The sequence below is a fragment of the Notolepis coatsorum genome, assembly GCF_963971535.1.
Source record: "Notolepis coatsorum genome assembly, chromosome: 13".
In the NCBI taxonomy this organism is placed as follows: Eukaryota; Metazoa; Chordata; class Actinopteri; order Aulopiformes; family Paralepididae; genus Notolepis; species Notolepis coatsorum.
The window spans coordinates 56,132,091-56,151,542 of record NC_140177.1 but is presented as its reverse complement, the minus strand read 5'-3'; the positions used below and the strand labels follow the sequence as shown (position 1 = coordinate 56,151,542).

At 43.9% G+C, this 19,452-nt stretch overlaps 1 protein-coding gene across 1 annotated transcript in view; it reads left to right on the top strand.

Moving 5' to 3' along the window:
• tns3 (tensin 3) overlaps window positions 1-18,857 on the top strand; it is a 60,918-nt gene extending 42,061 nt beyond the window's left edge. The window contains exons 14-27 of the mRNA XM_084327865.1: window positions 2,474-2,631; window positions 2,810-2,942; window positions 3,152-3,235; window positions 6,050-6,188; window positions 6,309-6,883; window positions 7,042-7,128; window positions 7,273-7,404; window positions 9,824-9,919; window positions 10,874-10,951; window positions 13,930-14,007; window positions 14,636-14,804; window positions 15,268-15,336; window positions 16,575-16,604; window positions 16,780-18,857. Coding sequence (XP_084183991.1) covers window positions 2,474-2,631; window positions 2,810-2,942; window positions 3,152-3,235; window positions 6,050-6,188; window positions 6,309-6,883; window positions 7,042-7,128; window positions 7,273-7,404; window positions 9,824-9,919; window positions 10,874-10,951; window positions 13,930-14,007; window positions 14,636-14,804; window positions 15,268-15,336; window positions 16,575-16,604; window positions 16,780-16,924 — 1,973 coding nt within the window. The 3' untranslated portion in view covers window positions 16,925-18,857. The remainder of the gene's footprint in view (window positions 1-2,473; window positions 2,632-2,809; window positions 2,943-3,151; window positions 3,236-6,049; window positions 6,189-6,308; window positions 6,884-7,041; window positions 7,129-7,272; window positions 7,405-9,823; window positions 9,920-10,873; window positions 10,952-13,929; window positions 14,008-14,635; window positions 14,805-15,267; window positions 15,337-16,574; window positions 16,605-16,779) is intronic.
• The last annotated feature ends 595 nt before the right edge of the window (window positions 18,858-19,452 follow it).

The window sequence follows — 19,452 nt, the reverse complement described above, 5'->3', positions numbered from 1 at the left end:
TCAATCACCAATGTCATGATACCCTTTTATAAGGGAACTGGGAAATACGACACGAAACAGTATTTTTGTAAGCTCAGTATTGCAAAAAACCCAGCTGTCCGAAAATCTTTATTTTCTATGCTTGAAGATAATTACCTGTACATATATCATCCATTCAATATATGAAGAAAATGAGTGACCCTTTCTTAGATCCATTTAACCGTGCGGCATTATGTTTTATTATTTTCTTTTAAATGTACTATGTTTTGTTTACATATATAATCTATATCTTGGGGGTGGGAAGTTGGACACGTTGCTAAGGACAGCGGCCACCATCTTGATAGGGGTCTGATGTCAATTTGCGCGGAGAAATCACCTAAAATTTGAAATGTAAAAACCAGAGGAACAGATGGAGAAAGAGAGCCGTAGAGGTTTCTCCTGTGATGATCGCCATATTTTCTGCAGCTGACTTTCACTTGACGAGACATTTCACTTGACCATCATTTAACACAAAACTCTACCTGTCAACACACACAATCAATGGGAAATGAGTGACCCTGTCCCGGAAATTTGATTTTGCCTTCTCAAGCATCTATAAGATCCTCTTCTGAGATAGAGGTCATTAGGGGTGTTAATTTGTCACATGATAGTGACAGCTATTCAGAGACATTGCTGCTGACTCCAGATCACACCTCTTACACCTCCCACCAACACACAGACAAAATACTTACATTACATTTCTCTCTCTCTCTCTCTCTCTCTCTCTATCTCTATCTCTATCTCTATCTCATGTAACAGATACACACTCGCAAAGACTCTTAAATGTGATTATTGATTCATACCATGTGTAGAAGTGAAGAAAGAATCATATCAGTCTAATAGTCAACACATGCATGTACAAACCTACTCCTACTCCTCACACACACACACATAAAACACACACACACACACTTTTGTCGTCCATCCGAAGACCTGCTCCAGGACAATGTGTGTAATGATCCCTGGCATTAGCACCTCTTGTCATTAGCATTCTTTAGGGCTGAGATGACTGGTCTCTTTGGGAGGCCTCAAATTAACACCCTGGTGCCGAGGAGCGGCACTCCCCTGGACAGACTGTCACAACGCTGGCTGACCACCCCCAGCTAGTCCTGGGCATTCCTCAGCTCTGCTCTTAAAACCTCTCATTTCAACAGCCACATGTCTGTGTCCTGTGCAAGGCAGCGTGTCACAGTTGAGCTGTAAGGGCGCACAGCTTCAAAAGAAGCTCCGTGTTCCAGAGACTGATTTCTTCACTCTTCAGCACTTCTACAAAGAACTTCACTCTAAAATATCTTCTTCATTTTCACCAGTATGGCCAATGAGCAAACTATATATATATATATATTAGGGGTGGAACGGTACGCATTCAAACCGTGTACCGAACAATACACACATGCCCCGAACCGTGGAGGTCGTACTGAACGGTACGCATTCGGGGCATGTGTGTATTGTTCGGTTATATAACGTTACGTTAGCTACGAGCTAACTAACTTTAGCGCGAGCTAACTAATGTTAGCCGCAAGCTAACCGTGGAAACGCTCACAGAGAAGTGACTCCACGACACCAGTTCGATTAGTGGGGAAGGGGGGTATATTGACGAGTTAATACTTTGACAAATGTTGCCTATATTTTTCAGTCAGTTCGGTCTTTGTGTGCCAAACATTATTAAAGGTAAACCTTTTTTTTTACCAAATAAATGAGAAGCATGTTTAAATGGGAGCATGTCTATGTTCCCCGGGTCCTATGTTCCCCGGTAGCGATAGATAGTCAGACCACCAGCCCTGATTCCAAACTCTAACCTTAACCAACTTCGAAAGAGGGCCTAAGCTTAACCAGTTCGAAACAAGGCGGACATTAATAATTAATAAAATAATTAAAATTAATACAATTTTCAATCAATTAATCAATCAATCGGGGAACATAGGACACAGGGAACATAGGACCCGGGGAACATAGGGATGATCCCGTTTAAATCAGCAATGCCTCCCCTCTTGCTGTACCAAAATCTCTCCTAGCTCTAACCGCACTGTCAAAATAATGAGCCTGATGTCAAATGGCCTCATTCTTTCAGTTTTTGCATGACTACGTCCTTGAGAATAACTGAACAGTTGGATTATTTTTAGGCTATATATCTTATGTTGATGTATGGTATTTTTGGAGTGTTAAATAAAAAAATATATAAAAAAACAACGTATACCGAACCGTAAACCTAAAACCGTGATACGAACCGAACCGTCGATTTTGTGAACCGTTCCACCCCTAATATATATTACTTTATCTACTGAAATGCCATTGAATCCAGCCCTGGATCAGTGTTGCAATAAAACTAGCCTCCTTTTCAATCCTGTGTGTTTGTTTCCTGGGGATATATGATGTTCAGTTTGTATTTTGTTATGCTCAGAATCCTGTTGACACACTGAACGACGCTCCCTTCCCTCCCTGTCTGTGTGTCCAGCTGTCCAGTCCAGCGATGTCCGGGTGGACGGCATGCAGAGCCTGAGTCGACAAGGAAGTGACGTCACAGACCACCCAGGGTTCTGCACGTCGGGGTGGGGTGTGACGGAGGAGTACAGGAGCACACGGGCATACTCCCCCTGTGTGCCACACTCCCAGGTAAATACAGTGTGTGTGGTGGTCAGGTGCATATTTTCACGCGCCCACTGCAACCTGTCATTACATTATCAATGCATGCTGTGTGTGTGTTCATACTTATTTGTCATTTGTTTGTGTTTGACATCCAGTCCTATTCTATGTAGAGATGTTCACGTGTGTGTGTGTGTGTGTGTGTCAGCATGGCCTGCTATTCAGGAGTGACAGTGTGGACTACAGGTCTCAGGGCCCAGACATGGACAGCGGGGTGGAAGCCGGGAGTGACATGACTCCGCCCACTCCTGCCTTCCCCATCTCTCCCCCTACGCCTTATGGTAAGCGGTGTTTCTCCGTGTGTGTGTGTGGAGAGATATATTATACTGTATGTTCTGTGTCTATGCATAATGATTTAGCATGGATTTCGACAGATTGAATAAATACATGCTCAAATCTTATGCTGTTCACCAGTGAATCACCACCATTCTCCAGTTTGATTTGTTAGATATAAAGTGTGTGTTAATGTCCCCTCCTTGTCTGCTTCCAGTGAAAAATATGTCAGAATTTACTCATCTGAGGCAAACTCCATCTCCCAGCATGCAGTCCTATGGAAGCTACAGAACGGAGCACGGTAGGAACATCTCTTCTTGAACTGAAAATAAAACACTTTTTCATTTACTAGATTTATGGGGCCACTACGCCGCCCTCTCGTGGTTTTGTGTCCATGGTTATACTCTCTCTCTCCCTGTCCTCCCCTCCTGCTTGTACTTGAAAAATGTGTCATTGATTTGTGGACAATGAGATGTGTGGATAGCTAGGCAATTCATCCCTGGATTGAAACATAATGTCCGACGATATTCACTGTTGTTTGTGAATTGTAGGCAAAGTTGTTGACAGGCTGCCAGCTAGCTAACCAGGCAAGCTTGCTTCTGTTTGTGTGTATGGATGTTGCCTCATTCATTGAATAGACCTTGCAACTTGTGCAAAAAGAGCATGCACAGTGGGGTCTGAAAATAGACATAATGATAATAGTACTAAGAAATCTCCCCGTTCCCCCGTAGGAAATGACCGGATGTATTGAGATATAATATACAGAAATGTCAATCCATTGTGAACTGAAAATATGGGACACTTGACCCTTGACATTTGCGATGCCTGATGCTGTGGGAAGTTAAACAAAGAACAAGTCAAATGCCCTGTGAAGGAGATAACACAATCAAAGTCTGTTAACTTCCACTCACACATTCTTAAAGCGTATCACCAACTTAATTTTTATCTCTAGTAATTAAAGAGAGTGAGTTAGTGATTGGAGAAAGACACATGCGGTGAGCGAAACATAATTCATGTGGACTTGACACCGAACTAATATCTTTGCTTTGCCAGGTTCTTTCTCTTGACGCTTGCGGTTGTTGACTGTAGTGTGTGGAGCTATTTCAGGTCACCCTGCCTTAAAGGGGAAATGCCACTCAAATACAACTATTTAATTATGTTCTAAGACGGTTCAATCAATATTTGTGAACATGAGCTGCTCTCTCTCCCGGAGCGAGAAACTAGAGAAGTAAGAATCAAACTTGTGACGTCATTGAGTATAAAGTCTGGAGCTGCTCCATTGGCAGTAAATTGGAGATTGATGTTGTGGACTCACGGAATGTTTTGTTTTACTTTCTTATATCCAAATGAGCTTTATTCTATAGTAGAGTTTTCAGTTCTGAAACAGAAAATGTACCTATATGAACTCAGAACATTCTCCTGGCTGCTCTGTGTCGTCTATTAAATATTTCCCAATGAATTATCTACGGAGCAGCTTCAGACTTTATACCTGATGACATCACACGTTTTTGGATTTAGGAGAGTTGTTCATTTTCACTTTTCACATTTTCAATATTTCTGTCTTAGACCGGACATGTAAGAATTCTGAAATTGGGTGTAGTTCCTCTTTAACCCATTTAGACCAAAATGTGTTTCCCGGTTTCAATGGGTTAACTAATCTGCTGTGACAGAAGAGAGGTAACATTGTTGTTGGTGACATTTTAGTGGTTTGAGGCGAAGGCACCAAACAAAGACTTTTCATAAACGCCTCCACAGGGAGATTCCAGACCAGCCTCTCTCTCCCTCCGTTTGTTTCAGAGAATGTCTTGGGTGGTTTAGATCCTGAAACAAAACCTCTTTTAGAACATAATGGCGATGTTCTTTGGGTTGAAGCTGAGTTTTTAACGTATTTCTTTCTATTTATGCATTTAGGGTTTCTTTTTTTCTTTTACTTCTTGTTGCTGTGTTTGAAGTTTCTCTGTGGTGGAACACACCCAGGGAATGAGATTGTTCTCCGAGATCTGAGATGTTCTTTGTACTTACTGCCATGTGTGGTTTCATGTCGTCTCCCCAAACTCTTCATGTTGTCCATGCTGTGTTTACAATCATGTTTACAAGGATTCATTTTTTTCTTCTGAAAACTGTCATTGGAAAATGTACGAGCTGAGGATTTGGCTATTTTTTCTTTTTTTTAAATGAGTCCTAAAATCTGAATAAAGCAGTGTTGTGGTTTGCAATAGAATCTCCAAAGCAGTCACGACCGAAGGCCAATGGAGAGCCACCGTCTGATGATGTCAGAGGTTACCCACACACACAGTCGGATGACCTCATTATGGATCTGACACTCGTGTCGATCTTTATCCCCCCCTGACCCGTGGCGATCTATGTGTCTCAGGGGTGGCAAGAGTGGCGGCCTAGTGCCTCACTCACCAGAGCCACTGTATTGAAGCGCTGCCACAGTCACCACGGTGACGGTGGGTCAGAGAGCAGGGCACGAAAACACTTGCCCCCCCCCCCCCCAGTGAAAGTATAATCTGTCTGTGCACACAGAGGGTAGAGACACAACAACAACAACAAAAAAAACCAGGAGCCCTTGTGGACTTCGCTCCTCTCGTTCCCATAAAGGTAACCCATGGAAACGCTGACCGGCGGAGCCGCTGTAGAAACATGTCCCGGGGCACCTTGCTGTCGGAGGCTCCAGGCTGTGATTGATGAAATAAAAGCTTTTAGCCAATTATGTCTTAAGGGGGAGGCTTTTAATTTCTGGCCGTGATTGAGTCTGGTTTGTTGACTCAGTGGTTTCTGACAGGGGTGATCTGTTTGATTTATATCCTGACAGCAGACTGCTTTTTCATTTAATCACTTCAACTCATAAGCAATAACTCGTTACTTTATTAGTGGGAAAGATTAAAGCTGAGGGGAACTGCTTTTTCTTTTCAGATCATGTCATGTTCCATCCTTTTAGAGCTTTAATTAAAACCCTTTGAAGTCCCTTCTGTCAGCTTCTCTCTCTGTAAGCTATCTGCACATGGATTTACTCTTTTGGTGTGAAATTTGAAAAACCAGGCCTGCTTGTTGGGATGTGTTTATGCTTGCGTCCTGTCTAATTCACTCACTCTTTCACACACACACACAGAGCCCCGGGGATACCCAGAGATGATTGGTCACGTCGGGCTACCAGATGAGGGTTTGCCAGACTCCTCCCACAACTGCCACAGGTTGTTGAACGCCACACGCTCCGGCTCCGTGAGCGGGACAATGCAGCGGACAGACAGGTGTGTCGGCAGACGCTCTTTTGTGTTGCTCTTAAATTAAGTAGAAATGATCAACAATTGATTGACTAGTCATCCGTTTATCATTATGTAATTATATGTTGTTTTCTTGTTCATCCCCAGCCCATCGATGACACAGTCCTGGCCAGAGCATCCCCTCCTGACCCGCCACACCTCCCTCAGCAGCTACCCCTCTGCCAGACAACCGCTCCCCCAATCCATGTCCCTGGACTATGGCCACCACTCCCCTCCGTCGCCCCACCCCCACCCTCACCCTCACCCCGCCCCCAACGCCCACAGCTCCCCGCGGGGCAGCCAGCGGAGCCGCATGGGCCGCTACGCCCTCAGCCACAGCCCCGCTCAGAGCTTGGACGGGCAGGACGATCCCACGTGCCTGGGCTACGCCGCGGACTGCCCGCCCTCGACCACCGCTCGCCTGGGCAACGGAGGGATGGACAGGGGCGGCCTCCTGACCTCCGTGGACGGGCAGGGTCGGGCGCAGCATCATCCCCAAGCGGTGCCCCCGATGCTGCCCGAGAAGAGGAGGGCGTCGGATGGGGAGCACTCCCTGGGAACGGCGTCTCCGGCCCCCAGCGGGTTCTCCAGCCCCCACAGTGGCAGCTCGCTCAGTATCCCCTTCCCCAACGTGCTGCCTGACCTCTCCATGCAGATGCCACGCACAGCCTCACCCCTGCCAGGTAGCTAGTCCTCCGTCATCCATCAACTCATCCAGTGGATCGGGCCGCTTGGTGGTCTTTGGTGCCGCATGTATTTTTGATTACCCGCTGATGAATATATAGCGTTGTCGTGGTTTTTGGTGCATATTGAATGTTTCATTGTCTAATGCTATTTCCAGATCTGCTGGCCAGCAAGCAGTTGACTGTAAAATTTGTGCAAGACACGTCAAAATTCTGGTACAAGGCGGATATATCAAGGGATCAAGGTAGGCTGCCATTTTCTGCCTTTCATTCCAACATAATACTACTACTAATAATAATAATTGTGGGGGGAAAAAGAAAGGTTTGTCAACACATCCGGTAGGTTTACCTTCATTCATCTCTCTTCTCCTGTGTCTTTCTTTATGCAGCCATTTCGGTCCTGAAGGACAAGGAGCCTGGCTGCTTCATTGTGCGGGACAGCCACTCCTTCAGAGGGGCCTATGGGCTGGCCATGAAGGTGGCTACTCCTCCTCCCTCAGTCCTCCAGCAGAGCAAGAAAGGTACGCTACATGTACACACAAATGTAGAACTGATCTTTTCTCGTCTGGATTGCGCCTGCGCTGAGATAAAGCTTCATTAACCCTTTCACTACCACACTACAGATGGTTAACCTTTCACTACCACACTACATAAGGTTAACCTTTCACTACCACACTACAGATGGTTAACCTTTCACTACCACACTACAGAAGGTTAACCTTTCACTACCACACTACAGAAGGTTAACCTTTCACTACCACACTACAGAAGGTTAACCTTTCGCTACCACACTACAGAAGGTTAACCTTTCGCTACCACACTACAGACAGTTAACCTTTCACTACCACACTACAGACGGTTAACCGTCTGTAGTGGTAGTGAAAGGGTTAACCTTCTGTAGTGTGGTAGTGAAAGGGTTATCCTTCTGTAGTGTCACAGTGAAAGGGTTTACCCTTTGGTAGAGGTAGTGAGAGGGTTAAAAACTTTACTCACACCCCCCCCCCCCCCCCCCCCCTCTTCCCCGTATACTGAAGACAATGTATTTCGGAGCTAGACATCATCTAAGTGGTCTCTATAGGAACAGTGACATGATATGATATCTATAGCACAGATATCGGGGGCTGGTCTGACGGAAGAGACACCCAGGGAATCACACAATCGCACATAAGAGCCGGCTACAGTTACAGCCCTCTGAACCCGGCTCCACAGCAGGAACCCGAGAGTCGCTCCTCTCCGTTTGTGTGGGAGAGAGAGCTCCTCGCTCCGGGTCTCTCTTCCGGGCACTGCGGGGATAAAACACCAAACACGCCCCTATCGCCAAGCGGTCTTAGATGTGCAGCTAGTGTTTCGCATGGCAACAATGGACGTGCTAGCGTTATAAACCTGTGCTAATCCCAGAGCCTCTCTGGGGAAGGCCCGTGCCCCACATAACTTCACCTGACATGGATGTGGCGCTAAGAGGATTCATGAAAACATGTTGCGGCGGTGTTGTTTCTTTGGTCCTGTTGTTGTTGTGTTCTTTTTTTGTGTGGGTCTATGCATTGTGTGAAATACTGGGCAAGCCCCTCTGGGAACTAAAACAATGTGCCAGTGTCGGAGAAGGAACAGGCTGAATGTTCACAGCCAGCGCTTTCTGGCTGTGGTTGAATGTGAAAACAAAAGGGTCACTGATTGACGTTAAGGCTTCGTGCATCGTCATCATTTTATCTACAGTTCAGAATAAACGACCCCAAAGATCGTTTGTGTGTATCGTTAACAGTCTGGGCTATTCTGAGGGGCATTACTCCATCCAAAAGAAAAAGAGGTGATAATGGCTACCAGTGCCCTATTATATAGGCATCCCTAGCATCGGCCTAGCACCATGCATGACCCTTCACACTAACACCAGTACCCCCTCTGCCCTAATATACCCATTAGGGGTGGGAATCGCCAGATACCTCACGATACGATACTATCGCGATACTAAATATAACGCGATACGCTGAGTATTGCAATTTTATTTATTTTTTTGATAAAATTTTATTTATTACCTTTTTTCAACTGCAAAGTAAAACTTTGTCAACATGTTTTATCTAATAAAATAAAGTTCAGTCTGTTCATCTCACTTCAATCATTTTTATTGCAGAACATGGTATTTTCTCAAGCAGACAGATGTAAACACTGTAATCTGTGTTGCATGTACCTGACACTGAACCGTTTGTATTACAGTCATATTCCAACTTAACTGAATGCACATGTGTGTGTGTGGACTACTGTACTATTACAGGTATTGAAATGAACAATGCAACTTCCAATTTTTTTTTTATGAATAATTAAATATCGATACTTGGCGTACCTGTATCGATACAGTATCGCCACGCAAAGTATCGCGATACTACTATGTATCGATTTTTTCCCCCACCCCTAATACCCATCCCTAGCATCGGGGTGCGTGACCAGGGGTGCGTGACCCTTCACACCTGTGCCCGACGGCACCTGCAGTGGTGACATCATGACACGATCCCCCTCCTCACCTCCTCCGGCTAGGAGGCACATTGTAGCTCCTTAAGAGTCTGAAACCCAAGCCGGCATCAGGAGAGAGAGGGCCTTTTGTGTCCAAAAAGACATTCCTCACATACACTCCTCCGCTCCTCCTGCCCCCTCGGAGGAGCCGTAATCCCATTCATCTCTGGAAGTGATTGAATGTGGCCATTCGATATGTGTTTTATGTAACTCTTGGTAAGGCTGCTGGGGGAAATTATTTGTTGTGTTTAGAACCGGTATGTGGGTCAGAATTAAATAAAGATTGGGTCAGACACAGGCGGACATGAAGCAGACTGCTACCATTGTGAAGAAGAAGAGGAATTAATGAGCTCTCTCATTTGTCCCTTTCTCTCTCTCCCTCTCCCTCTCTCTCTCCCTCTCTCCCTCTCTCCCTCCCTCTCCCCCTACCTACTGTAGGAGGAGATCTATCCAATGAGCTGGTCCGCCACTTCCTGATTGAGTGCACACAGAAAGGAGTACGGTTGAAGGGCTGTCCCAATGAGCCCTACTTCGGTTAGTGTCTGCTCTGTTGTGCTGTAGAATGCTGTCTATGCAGGTAGTTATGGATTACTATTGAGATTTGTCTCAATAGCGACATGACACATTTAATATGACTTAAAGGGGCACTTCACCAAAAAAGACAATGCTGATTTCATTTGCACACACATCCAAAAGCAACAGTTGTGCACACATTAATTTACTTTGATAGTTATTACCAATATGGCCACCATTGTGTTGTGTTAATTACAGCACCATGAAATTATGTAGATGAGAACATAGGGCCTTGTTTCTTATAGGGACTGCTACCTTGTAATTTAATTGAGCTGAACACAACGCAAGGATTCAATGTCCCACAATGACATCACTGGTGGCCATATTCAAACTCATTTACTCTCAATAATTCATCAAACTAGATGAATGGGTGCAAAACAGTTTAGAGGTGTGAGATTATTAAGAAATCCTAAATTAATTTAATATTTTTTTTGAAGTGTCATTATGTACCTATAACATGTAAATAATAAGTCATGTATCATCATTTGGTGAACATAATGACCTCAAACATTTCCCTGTATATACATATAATGATATATATATTGTTGTTTGTTTTCATCTGCTTATGTAGCTGGAGCTTCGTGTTGTATATATATATATATATATATATATATATATATATATATATATATATGTATAGGCTGGGCCCCAGGAACACAGTTGCCATAACAGGCTCCTAATACAGAACATGGAATAAATGATCCATTATTCCCTCTCTACACACTGTTCAGTAGCAACAGTGACACCTCCTGGCTATGAATCTGCACTGAAGACTAAAATAATAATTACCATACCGCCCTCTACTGGCTACTGATGTACTATGCGACTGGATTTAGCTGAGCAACTGTATGATACCACCCCACAGTGTGATGGCTAAAGTCCGTTTGGTTTGATTTGTCTTTGTTTGATATACAGGAAGTTTAACGGCATTGGTCTGCCAGCACTCAATCACCCCCTTGGCCCTGCCTTGCAAACTCATTATACCAGACAGAGGTAAGAGCTCACTTTGCACAATCAGACAGGCAGATGCACACACATGTGTGTGTGTGTGTGTGTGTGTGTGTGTGGATAGAGCCATATGGTCAGGCACTTGTGTACATCTGTGACCCGATTAATCCATATGCATTTACATTTAGTCATTTAGCTGATTCTTTTATCCAAAGTGACTTACAAGTTCTGTACGACAAGTCAGCAGGAAGGGCACAACTCTTTCAGCTGAGTAACAATGTTCATCAAACAGTGCTGAAACTTGGGTGCTGCAGTGTTGAGTGCATAGACATAAGACATATTAGTATAGTAGGAGGAGTGCATGGTAGTATAGGATATTAGAAGGTTAGTGTTAAAAAAAAAAATAACAGCGTATTCACGGAACTGTTACTGGTGGTGATGGTGGCCAGGTCTAATATCTGGACGATACGTTTCGAACAAAAGTTTGTTACAATCATTTCATATAACGCTACTTGCAACAGCTCTGCCGTAAACACTGGAAATAATCTCGGTTACTATGTCTACACGCAACCACTGAAACCGGGATTCCCCCAAAACTTCACCCTGGACTCCGGTTGTAAATGATCACGGTTGCAGTGTTCCAAAAACCCGGTTGCGTGTGGACGAACAGTGCAACGGCGAACATTAAATCACGGTTACATAAAACCCCGCGTTCGTGTGGACTGGGCCTAAGTCTTGAGTCTGAATAGGGCAATTAGCAGGACAACGCCACCTGGAGTTTGACCACACCCCCCTCTAGTATCACCTGGCGTGAAACTAGTTCTGAATTTAAGATTTATGATTTAAAAAAACAGAATTCCTAAAGTTACACACTTCAAAATGTTGCAGACAAGTACACTCAGTTAAATTTCTGCTGTTGTCATACCATATATCACCAGTAGGTCACAGGTCTTCTGACCAGGGCTGACTGACTGGTTGACCTGATCAATCCATATCTCACCAGTAGGTCACTTGACCACTAGGTCTTCTGACCAGAGCTTACTGGTCGCCCATCACTCTCGACTTAAAACAAAAGGTGATCGTGCCTTTGAGGTTGTGGCTCCGACACTGTGGAACACTCTTCCCATAGACATAATATGAGCTGCAGTCTCTGTTGACTGCTTTAAAAAGAAACTGAAGACTTGTTTATTCAAACTGGCCTTTGTTTTGTAATCGTGTTTTTGTTTACGGTCTTTGTTGTTTATGTTTGAATGTTTGTTTTCTACTATTTTATGGTTCTTTGTGAAGCACGTTGTGACTGTGAATGGTGCTATACTAAATAAACTTTACTTAATTAACTTAGTTTGTTTTGGTCTGACTTGTGGGTTGGAGTGTAGTAACTTATTACAGAGTGGATTTCTCCAGACCTCTCTTGGCAGAGCCTGCGGTGTGACCTGCAGTAGCAACCCCTCCTTTAAACCCACTGAACTCCAACCCACACAGAGAAAAACACAAAAACTGTAAACAAAGCTGTGTTGTCATCTTAGAGGTTGCTATTTGATGACACGACAGATGTGTGTTGTCATCTTAGAGGTTGCTATTTGATGACACGACAGATTCTACCTTTAAGGATAAAAAGAGGACGAGCACGCACACACACTTTCATTTGACATTTTCAATAAAAGATATATAATTTATCTCATTCTGGTTTTGATTGATTGATTCGATTTGTATTGTTGTATTGTGCACCAAAGGTGCCTATCCCACACGGACGACATGGTCATTGCAATGGTGTACAACATAAAAACTACTTTTTACCCCCTCAGCTTCACAAAGAACATTTGCCATAATAATGTGAGAACATTTCCCCAGAACACAATTCCAAGTCTTTCATGATCATCCAGCCAAAATAATTGAGCGGAAATAGATGACATTTGACTAAACAAGTCTTTATTTCATCATATATAAAGGACGGTAGAATGCCCGGTCGTGTCCCTGTAGGTCTACTGGAGTGAACAGTGGTGGTCGGGCTGAGCTTGATCTATGGGGACATTTATGAGGCTGTCCGTGTGCTGCTTTTGTCAAAGTTGATTCATTACCTCACAACAACTGTTGGCATAACATCAGATAATTAAGAAACCAGAGGGAAGGGGTGTGTGTGTGTGTTTGTGTGTGTGTGTAGCAGTGTTGTAGTACTCGAGTCTAGGACTCTGACTCGAGTACGACCTGATTTTAAGGACTCGTGACTTGACTTGGACTTGAGCACTGATGACTTAAGGACTCGTGACTTGACTTGGACTTGAGCACTGATGACTTGGACTCGAGCATTGACTGCATTCGGACTCGGACGGTGCAGACGAGGACTCTGACTTGTTAATTGATAAATAGTTATTTATTAAAAAAAAATTATTTAATAGGCCCTAATCATTTGGCATACGATATTGATGGCTATATTAATATCATAACATTATTAAATTTTGTGCGGGGCGACAGTGGCTCAGGAGGTAGAGCAGTCGTCTGGCAATCCGGAGGTTTCCGGTTCGATTCCCGCTCCTCCCGGGCAGCGTGTCGAATGTGTCCTTGAGCAAGACACTTAACCCCTAATTGCTCCCAATGAGCAGGTTGGCACCTTGCATGGTTGCCTCCGCCGTCGGTGTGAGTGAATGTGTGAATGAATGGGTAAAATGTGAGTAACAAATTGTAAAGCGCTTTGGATAAAAGCGCTATATAAAAAAGCAGCCATTTACCATTTGTGCAAGGGCAGACACGTGTGTTCACCTACATGCGGATTCACGTCGATACCCTCATGTTCAGTTAATTGATTCCTTAATGACTTGGACTAGGGTAATGGGGACTCGACTCTGGCTCTTCTTTGGTGACTCAAGACTTGGACTCGAACACTGGGGACTCGAGACTCGACTCGGACTCGAGATTTAGTGACTCGACTACAACACTGGTGCACAGTGCACAGATGATGATAGTGCAGGTCTATTTGTTTGTCCGAGTGTAGCTGAACCAGTGGATGTTGTTCTCTCTCTGTGCAGATCCTCTGGAAGATGTGGTGGAGAGCGCGTCTCACTCCGCCACCAACTCCGCTGCCGAGCTGCTCAAGCAAGGAGCAGGTAAAATCGTCACGCGACTTAACATCAACTTAACCGTGAATAGTCGGGGTGTGGAGAGTGAAGGCGAAGAATAACACATACACTGGCTCACGCGACTGTCCTATGTCAGACCCCGCCCTCTTTTCTTGATCCTCCAATCACACCTGTTGCTTCCTGAGGGAGGATCAAGAAAAGCGTGCATGGGTTGAGATAGGTCTGTTTTCGTCACACATTGATGCTTGTTCCAGAGAGGCAACAAAAAAACATTGACGTGCTTGACTTGAAATTGCAATGACTTTTTTTTTATTAATTAATTCAGTTTTTTTTATCCAACTGGACAAAAATCTCAAGGCAACTTTATCTCACTCTACCTCACATCTCACTCTACCTCACATCTCACTCTACCTCACATCTCACTCTACCTCACAACTCACTCTACCTCACATCTCACTCTACCTCACATCTCACTCTACCTCACATCTCACCCTTATCTCACAACTATGTGTCTCGCCACACAGAGAACCACTGGCCTAGAAGGACTTCAAGCACCAAGACAACTGACCTGTACCGAGATACAACAGCGTTGACGATACGGAAGAGGAGACGACTGTAGGTTAATTCTGAATCTCCCGTCTGTCCCTCCCTGTAGCCTGTAACGTGTGGTTCCTGGGCTCTGTGGAGATGGAGTCCCTGACGGGCATCCAGGCAGTGCAGAAGGCCACCTCGATGACCCTGACCTCTGACCCCCTGCCCACCTCCACCGTGGTCCACTTCAAGGTGTCCTCCCAGGGAATCACGCTCACAGACAACCAGAGGAAGTGAGTGTGACACGCGTGTACACACACACACACATACACTGTACATTACTGTCTCTGCCAGTACTGCCTGGCTACCCATCACCAGCTGTATGGCCTTCCTCCCCAGCAGACCAGCATGGTGCCTGATATCAGGACTTAGGGCGACACAGCGGCTTTAGCCTGCAGCCATAAGGCCTCTGACATGTGCAGCCGAGGGTCGACAACCGGCCAGTTTGTCCACGTGGTCTTGTTCTATATACAGGTCCAATGGACAACCATCTCAATGATCAATGCTTCTCTCTGATCTTCAGTGTCAAAAGTGATATTTGGAATATTGGAGAAGACATGCACACTATCCCTCTCTTCTCTCTCTCTCATATGCTCTCGCTCTCTCTCTCACTCATATTCTCTCTCTCTCTCTCTCTCTCTCTCTCTCTCATATTCTCTTTCTCGGTACAAGGACTAATCTCTCTCTCTCTTTTAGGCTGTTCTTCAGGAGGCACTACGCTGTCAACACTGTCATCTACTGTGCTCTGGACCCTCAAGATAGAAAGTGAGTATTGCTGATTCTGCTGAGAGTTTGTTTTTGGGGGGCGTCGTTGACGTATCCTCTAGCTAGTGTGTCAGTGAGTTGTTTTGCGAGGAGAGATTGGATCTAGCGCCTCATCCAATTATATTCACTTCAAGCTGCTGAGGTGTGACTAATTTGTTGGTGAGTGATTTCAGTTCAAATTGTGTCCGAGTTAACGTTACATACATGAGCTATAGCTATGGTCACCAAAGCTCCACGGGGAGGGGGGGTCGTGAAGCCCTCTTGATTTGATATACAGTACACCGTTCGGCACGACCTCCACGGTTCGGCGCATGGGTGTATTGTTCGGTTATAACGATTAGCCTCGAGCTAGGCTAAATTACTTTAGCCGTGAGCTAACTAACGTTAGCCACGAGCTAACGTTAACTAACTTTAGCTGCAAGCTAACCGTGGAAACAAACGCTCACAGCAAAGTGACTCCACGACACCAGTTCCATTTGGGGAAGGGGGGGTATATTGACGAAGCTTGACAACAGAGGTTGTGTCTGTCTGTCTGTTCAATAACGAGCCAGGAGACTAGAGCTGTGTGTGTCAACTGCGTCTGTTTACATCCTGGTCCCTGCTGGGACGTACCAACTCGACACACCACTGTGGGGGGGTTTATATAACATTCCCCATTCCCTTGTAACATCTCCTTTTTGTTGTTGATAACAACAGTTACAACATTCCTTAGTGCAAATTATTATTAATACAAGAAACCCCATAAACGTCCTTATTTAAAACCCTAATAATCTTTTCTGTGTCTTTTCCTTTTTGATCTAGTGCTGGTTGAGCATATGCATACTTTGTTGATGGCCTTTGTCTATAATGTGGCCACAAAAATTGTTTGCACTAAGTTAATACTTTGACAAATGTAGCCTATATTTTTCAGTCAGTTCGGTCTTTGTGTGCCAAACATTATTTAAGGCAAACCGCTGTAAATCTTTTTTATTTATTTTTTAATAAACGAGAAGCATGTTTACATTTTTGGAGTGTTAAATATTTTTTTAATAAAAAAACAACGTATATAGAACCGAACCGAAGACCGTGACCACAAAACCGTGATCCGAACCGTTGATTTTGTGAACCGTTTCACCCCTAGTATAATATATATATAAAATGTCTCAGCATTTAATTAACATTTGGAATGTATGTGTGCATGTATGCATATGCATAGCCATTATTTACATTATTTCATGCTTGTTTTGTTCTAATCACAGATGGAGGAAGGATGGTTGCGCTTCAGCAAAGTATGTACATTTTATTCGTACATTTGCATGGATGGCAGCTTTGTTCATTTAGTTGATAACGTGAATAATTGGTTGAGTCAATACATGAACAATTGCTTAAATGAATTGTGCAACAATAGTCACAGTTCATAGTGACAACGAGGATGTCACTAAGTCGCCCGCCTTATCTCTCCAGGATCTTCGGCTTCGTGGCGAGGAAGAGTGGCAGTGCCATGGACAACGTGTGCCACCTGTTCGCCGAGCACGACCCAGAGCAGCCAGCCAGTGCCATCGTCAACTTTGTCTCCAAGGTGATGATCGGTTCCCAGAAGAGCAAGTAGACCTGCTACGACGGAGCGAGCCAATTGGCCATAAGTGTCTGTTGCTAGGACAGTATCAAGGAACCGAGGAGGCTTGGAACGAGGTCCTCAAGGACTGGACAGGAACAACTAGAGTTCTTCCACTATTCTAGGACGGAAGACTGAAAATGTACTGGATTAGTAATTATCACACTACCTTTGACCAGCACCGGGACACTCCGTGAGACCTCGTGTTCTTCCGTCTTTCTCCTATGAACTGTAGGGAAGAAAATTAAGAAAAGAAGAGGTTCCGTTTGAGAAATGTAGTCTCATGTCCGTAACAGTTGCACATTATTCCTAAAGCATTTTCATCATGCTTCGTGTGCACAGGACAATGGCGTAGTCTTCTGTTCCACACACAGCTATTTGTGGATACATTAGGAAAGCCCAGACGTTCGACATGTATGACTGTCTCCTAATATCTAACCAAAAGCAGCATTACTCAAGTTATTAACAACGGGTACAGCAGTAGCCCTTGTAGAAGTCCCTCTACGCTGATATAAGTACTGCAGTGAGTGGTGTCCTGGTGGCTGACCACGCTAAGACCAATACCATGCAATTGCAGTGTCCCACGTTTGGATCTGGCCGGAGACCTTTGTTGCATGTCGTCGCCCCCTTCCCCCCCCGTTTTTTGTCGGTTACTGTCCTGTTTAACGAAATATAAATGCCCTAAAAGATGTCTAGAAATAAATAAAAACTGCAGGATTTCATAAACTCTTTCTCTTATGGGTGGAACGACGTGGTTTGGCAGCAGCTGTGCGAGAAGCGTGCAACAAGTGGGACTTACACATTGCTACATCTGTAAATACTACAAAACTATTCTTACTTTATCTATGCAATGTACATTTTTATTTTTTTAAACCTTCACTTATATCCGTGGCATGTATTTGGCCCTTCTCTGTACCCTAAGGTCATGCGTTACCATGACCTCATCTATGTAACAGAATTGTCCTCTATTCTATAAAAGTTGTATGTGAATTATGACCACTTTCAAAGCTATCTACAGCATTCTTGATAAAGGTGTGTGTGCGTGCGTATGTGTGTGTGTGTGTGTGTGTGTGTGTGTGTGTGTGTGTGTGTGTGTGTTGAAATGAATGAAACCATAGCAAAGATATTTTAAATGAACCCTAATATATTATGTATTAAGTTGACATGAGTTGGATTAAAGAACCATCAGTACTTGTCTTTAGAAGGAAAGTAGAAGGACATTCCTCAGTTGTCCTCCGAGTGTTTGAAATAGTCCTCCTGGTGGGCCACTTTGACCACTATCTACATTGCAATGTCTCGTTGTCAAAATAATATATATATATATATATATCAGAAGTATCTGATATGTCAGATAAATATATATCAGATGACATTTTGTATATTTTATTTGATATAAAAAAAACGACATAGGGCTTTATGTTGATGGAACAAATCCTACGTTTTTTTTCGTTTTTTACAGAAAGTCAATTCTTCTCAGTGTTTAAATTGTGCTAGGAGAAGGTAGGATCCGATACGTTTTAAAGTCATTGCCATAAACAGTACTCTTGCTTCGGGACAAAGGTAAAAGTGTTTAGTTAACCCAAGTGAGGAGGCTTGGAAAGGGACATTTTGTACAAGATGAACGTTTTCATTCCCTTGTGATATAAACCGGTCACCTTCATTCTCTGTATATGGCAACTCTGTTATCTAGGGAGGGATTTACAATATAACTTTGTTGATAAGCTTTCATGGATTATTATACATGTACACAATTGTTATGCTGTTATCATTTTCATGATCTAGTATCTATCTGTACCTCACTTTTTAAGTATCTCGTATTTTGAAGAGTAAAACGTTTTAATGTGCTGCTTCTATAACATGTCACAAACAGTTCATTTGTATATTGGAATGGAATTTTCAATGTTTTCTGTAAATAAAGAAAAGGGAAAAGTTACTTTGTCATTGTTTTTTTAATGGCATCATTGACACAATATAAACGCTTGTTATGTACATAGCAGGGTGAGGGGTGTGTGCCTTCACCTAGCCTCAAGTTAGTCAACTATAGAACGTGAGGGTAGCAATGTGAGACTTAATATTCATCCAATATCAAGTCGATTTGTAATCACCTTCAGTATAGCTCATGTTAACTGGACAGACCCACAATGCAACACTTCTCCCACAAATGGTGAGGAGGGAAAGCAGATTATTAGCCTCTGGACCCAGGAAATGACTGGTCATGGTTAGAGCATGGCCCTACCACAGCCAGGGTGGGGGTTCAATTCCCACGGAGGAAAATAAAATGCTGCACTCGAATGCACTCTTGGTACTGTAAGGTGGATACAAGTGTCCATAAAAAGCCTCTAATGTTTGGAGCGTCTCCACTAAGAGTTCAACAGTTGTAGTACCAGTACCGACCAGCAGAGGACACTAACAACACACAACCAGACCAAACTTCTGTGACCTGAAGCTGGAGTCAAGTGGGATTTAACGCCACTATGTGGCGTGCCCGTTCTCCAGTCACAATCAACTTGATTACACATTAA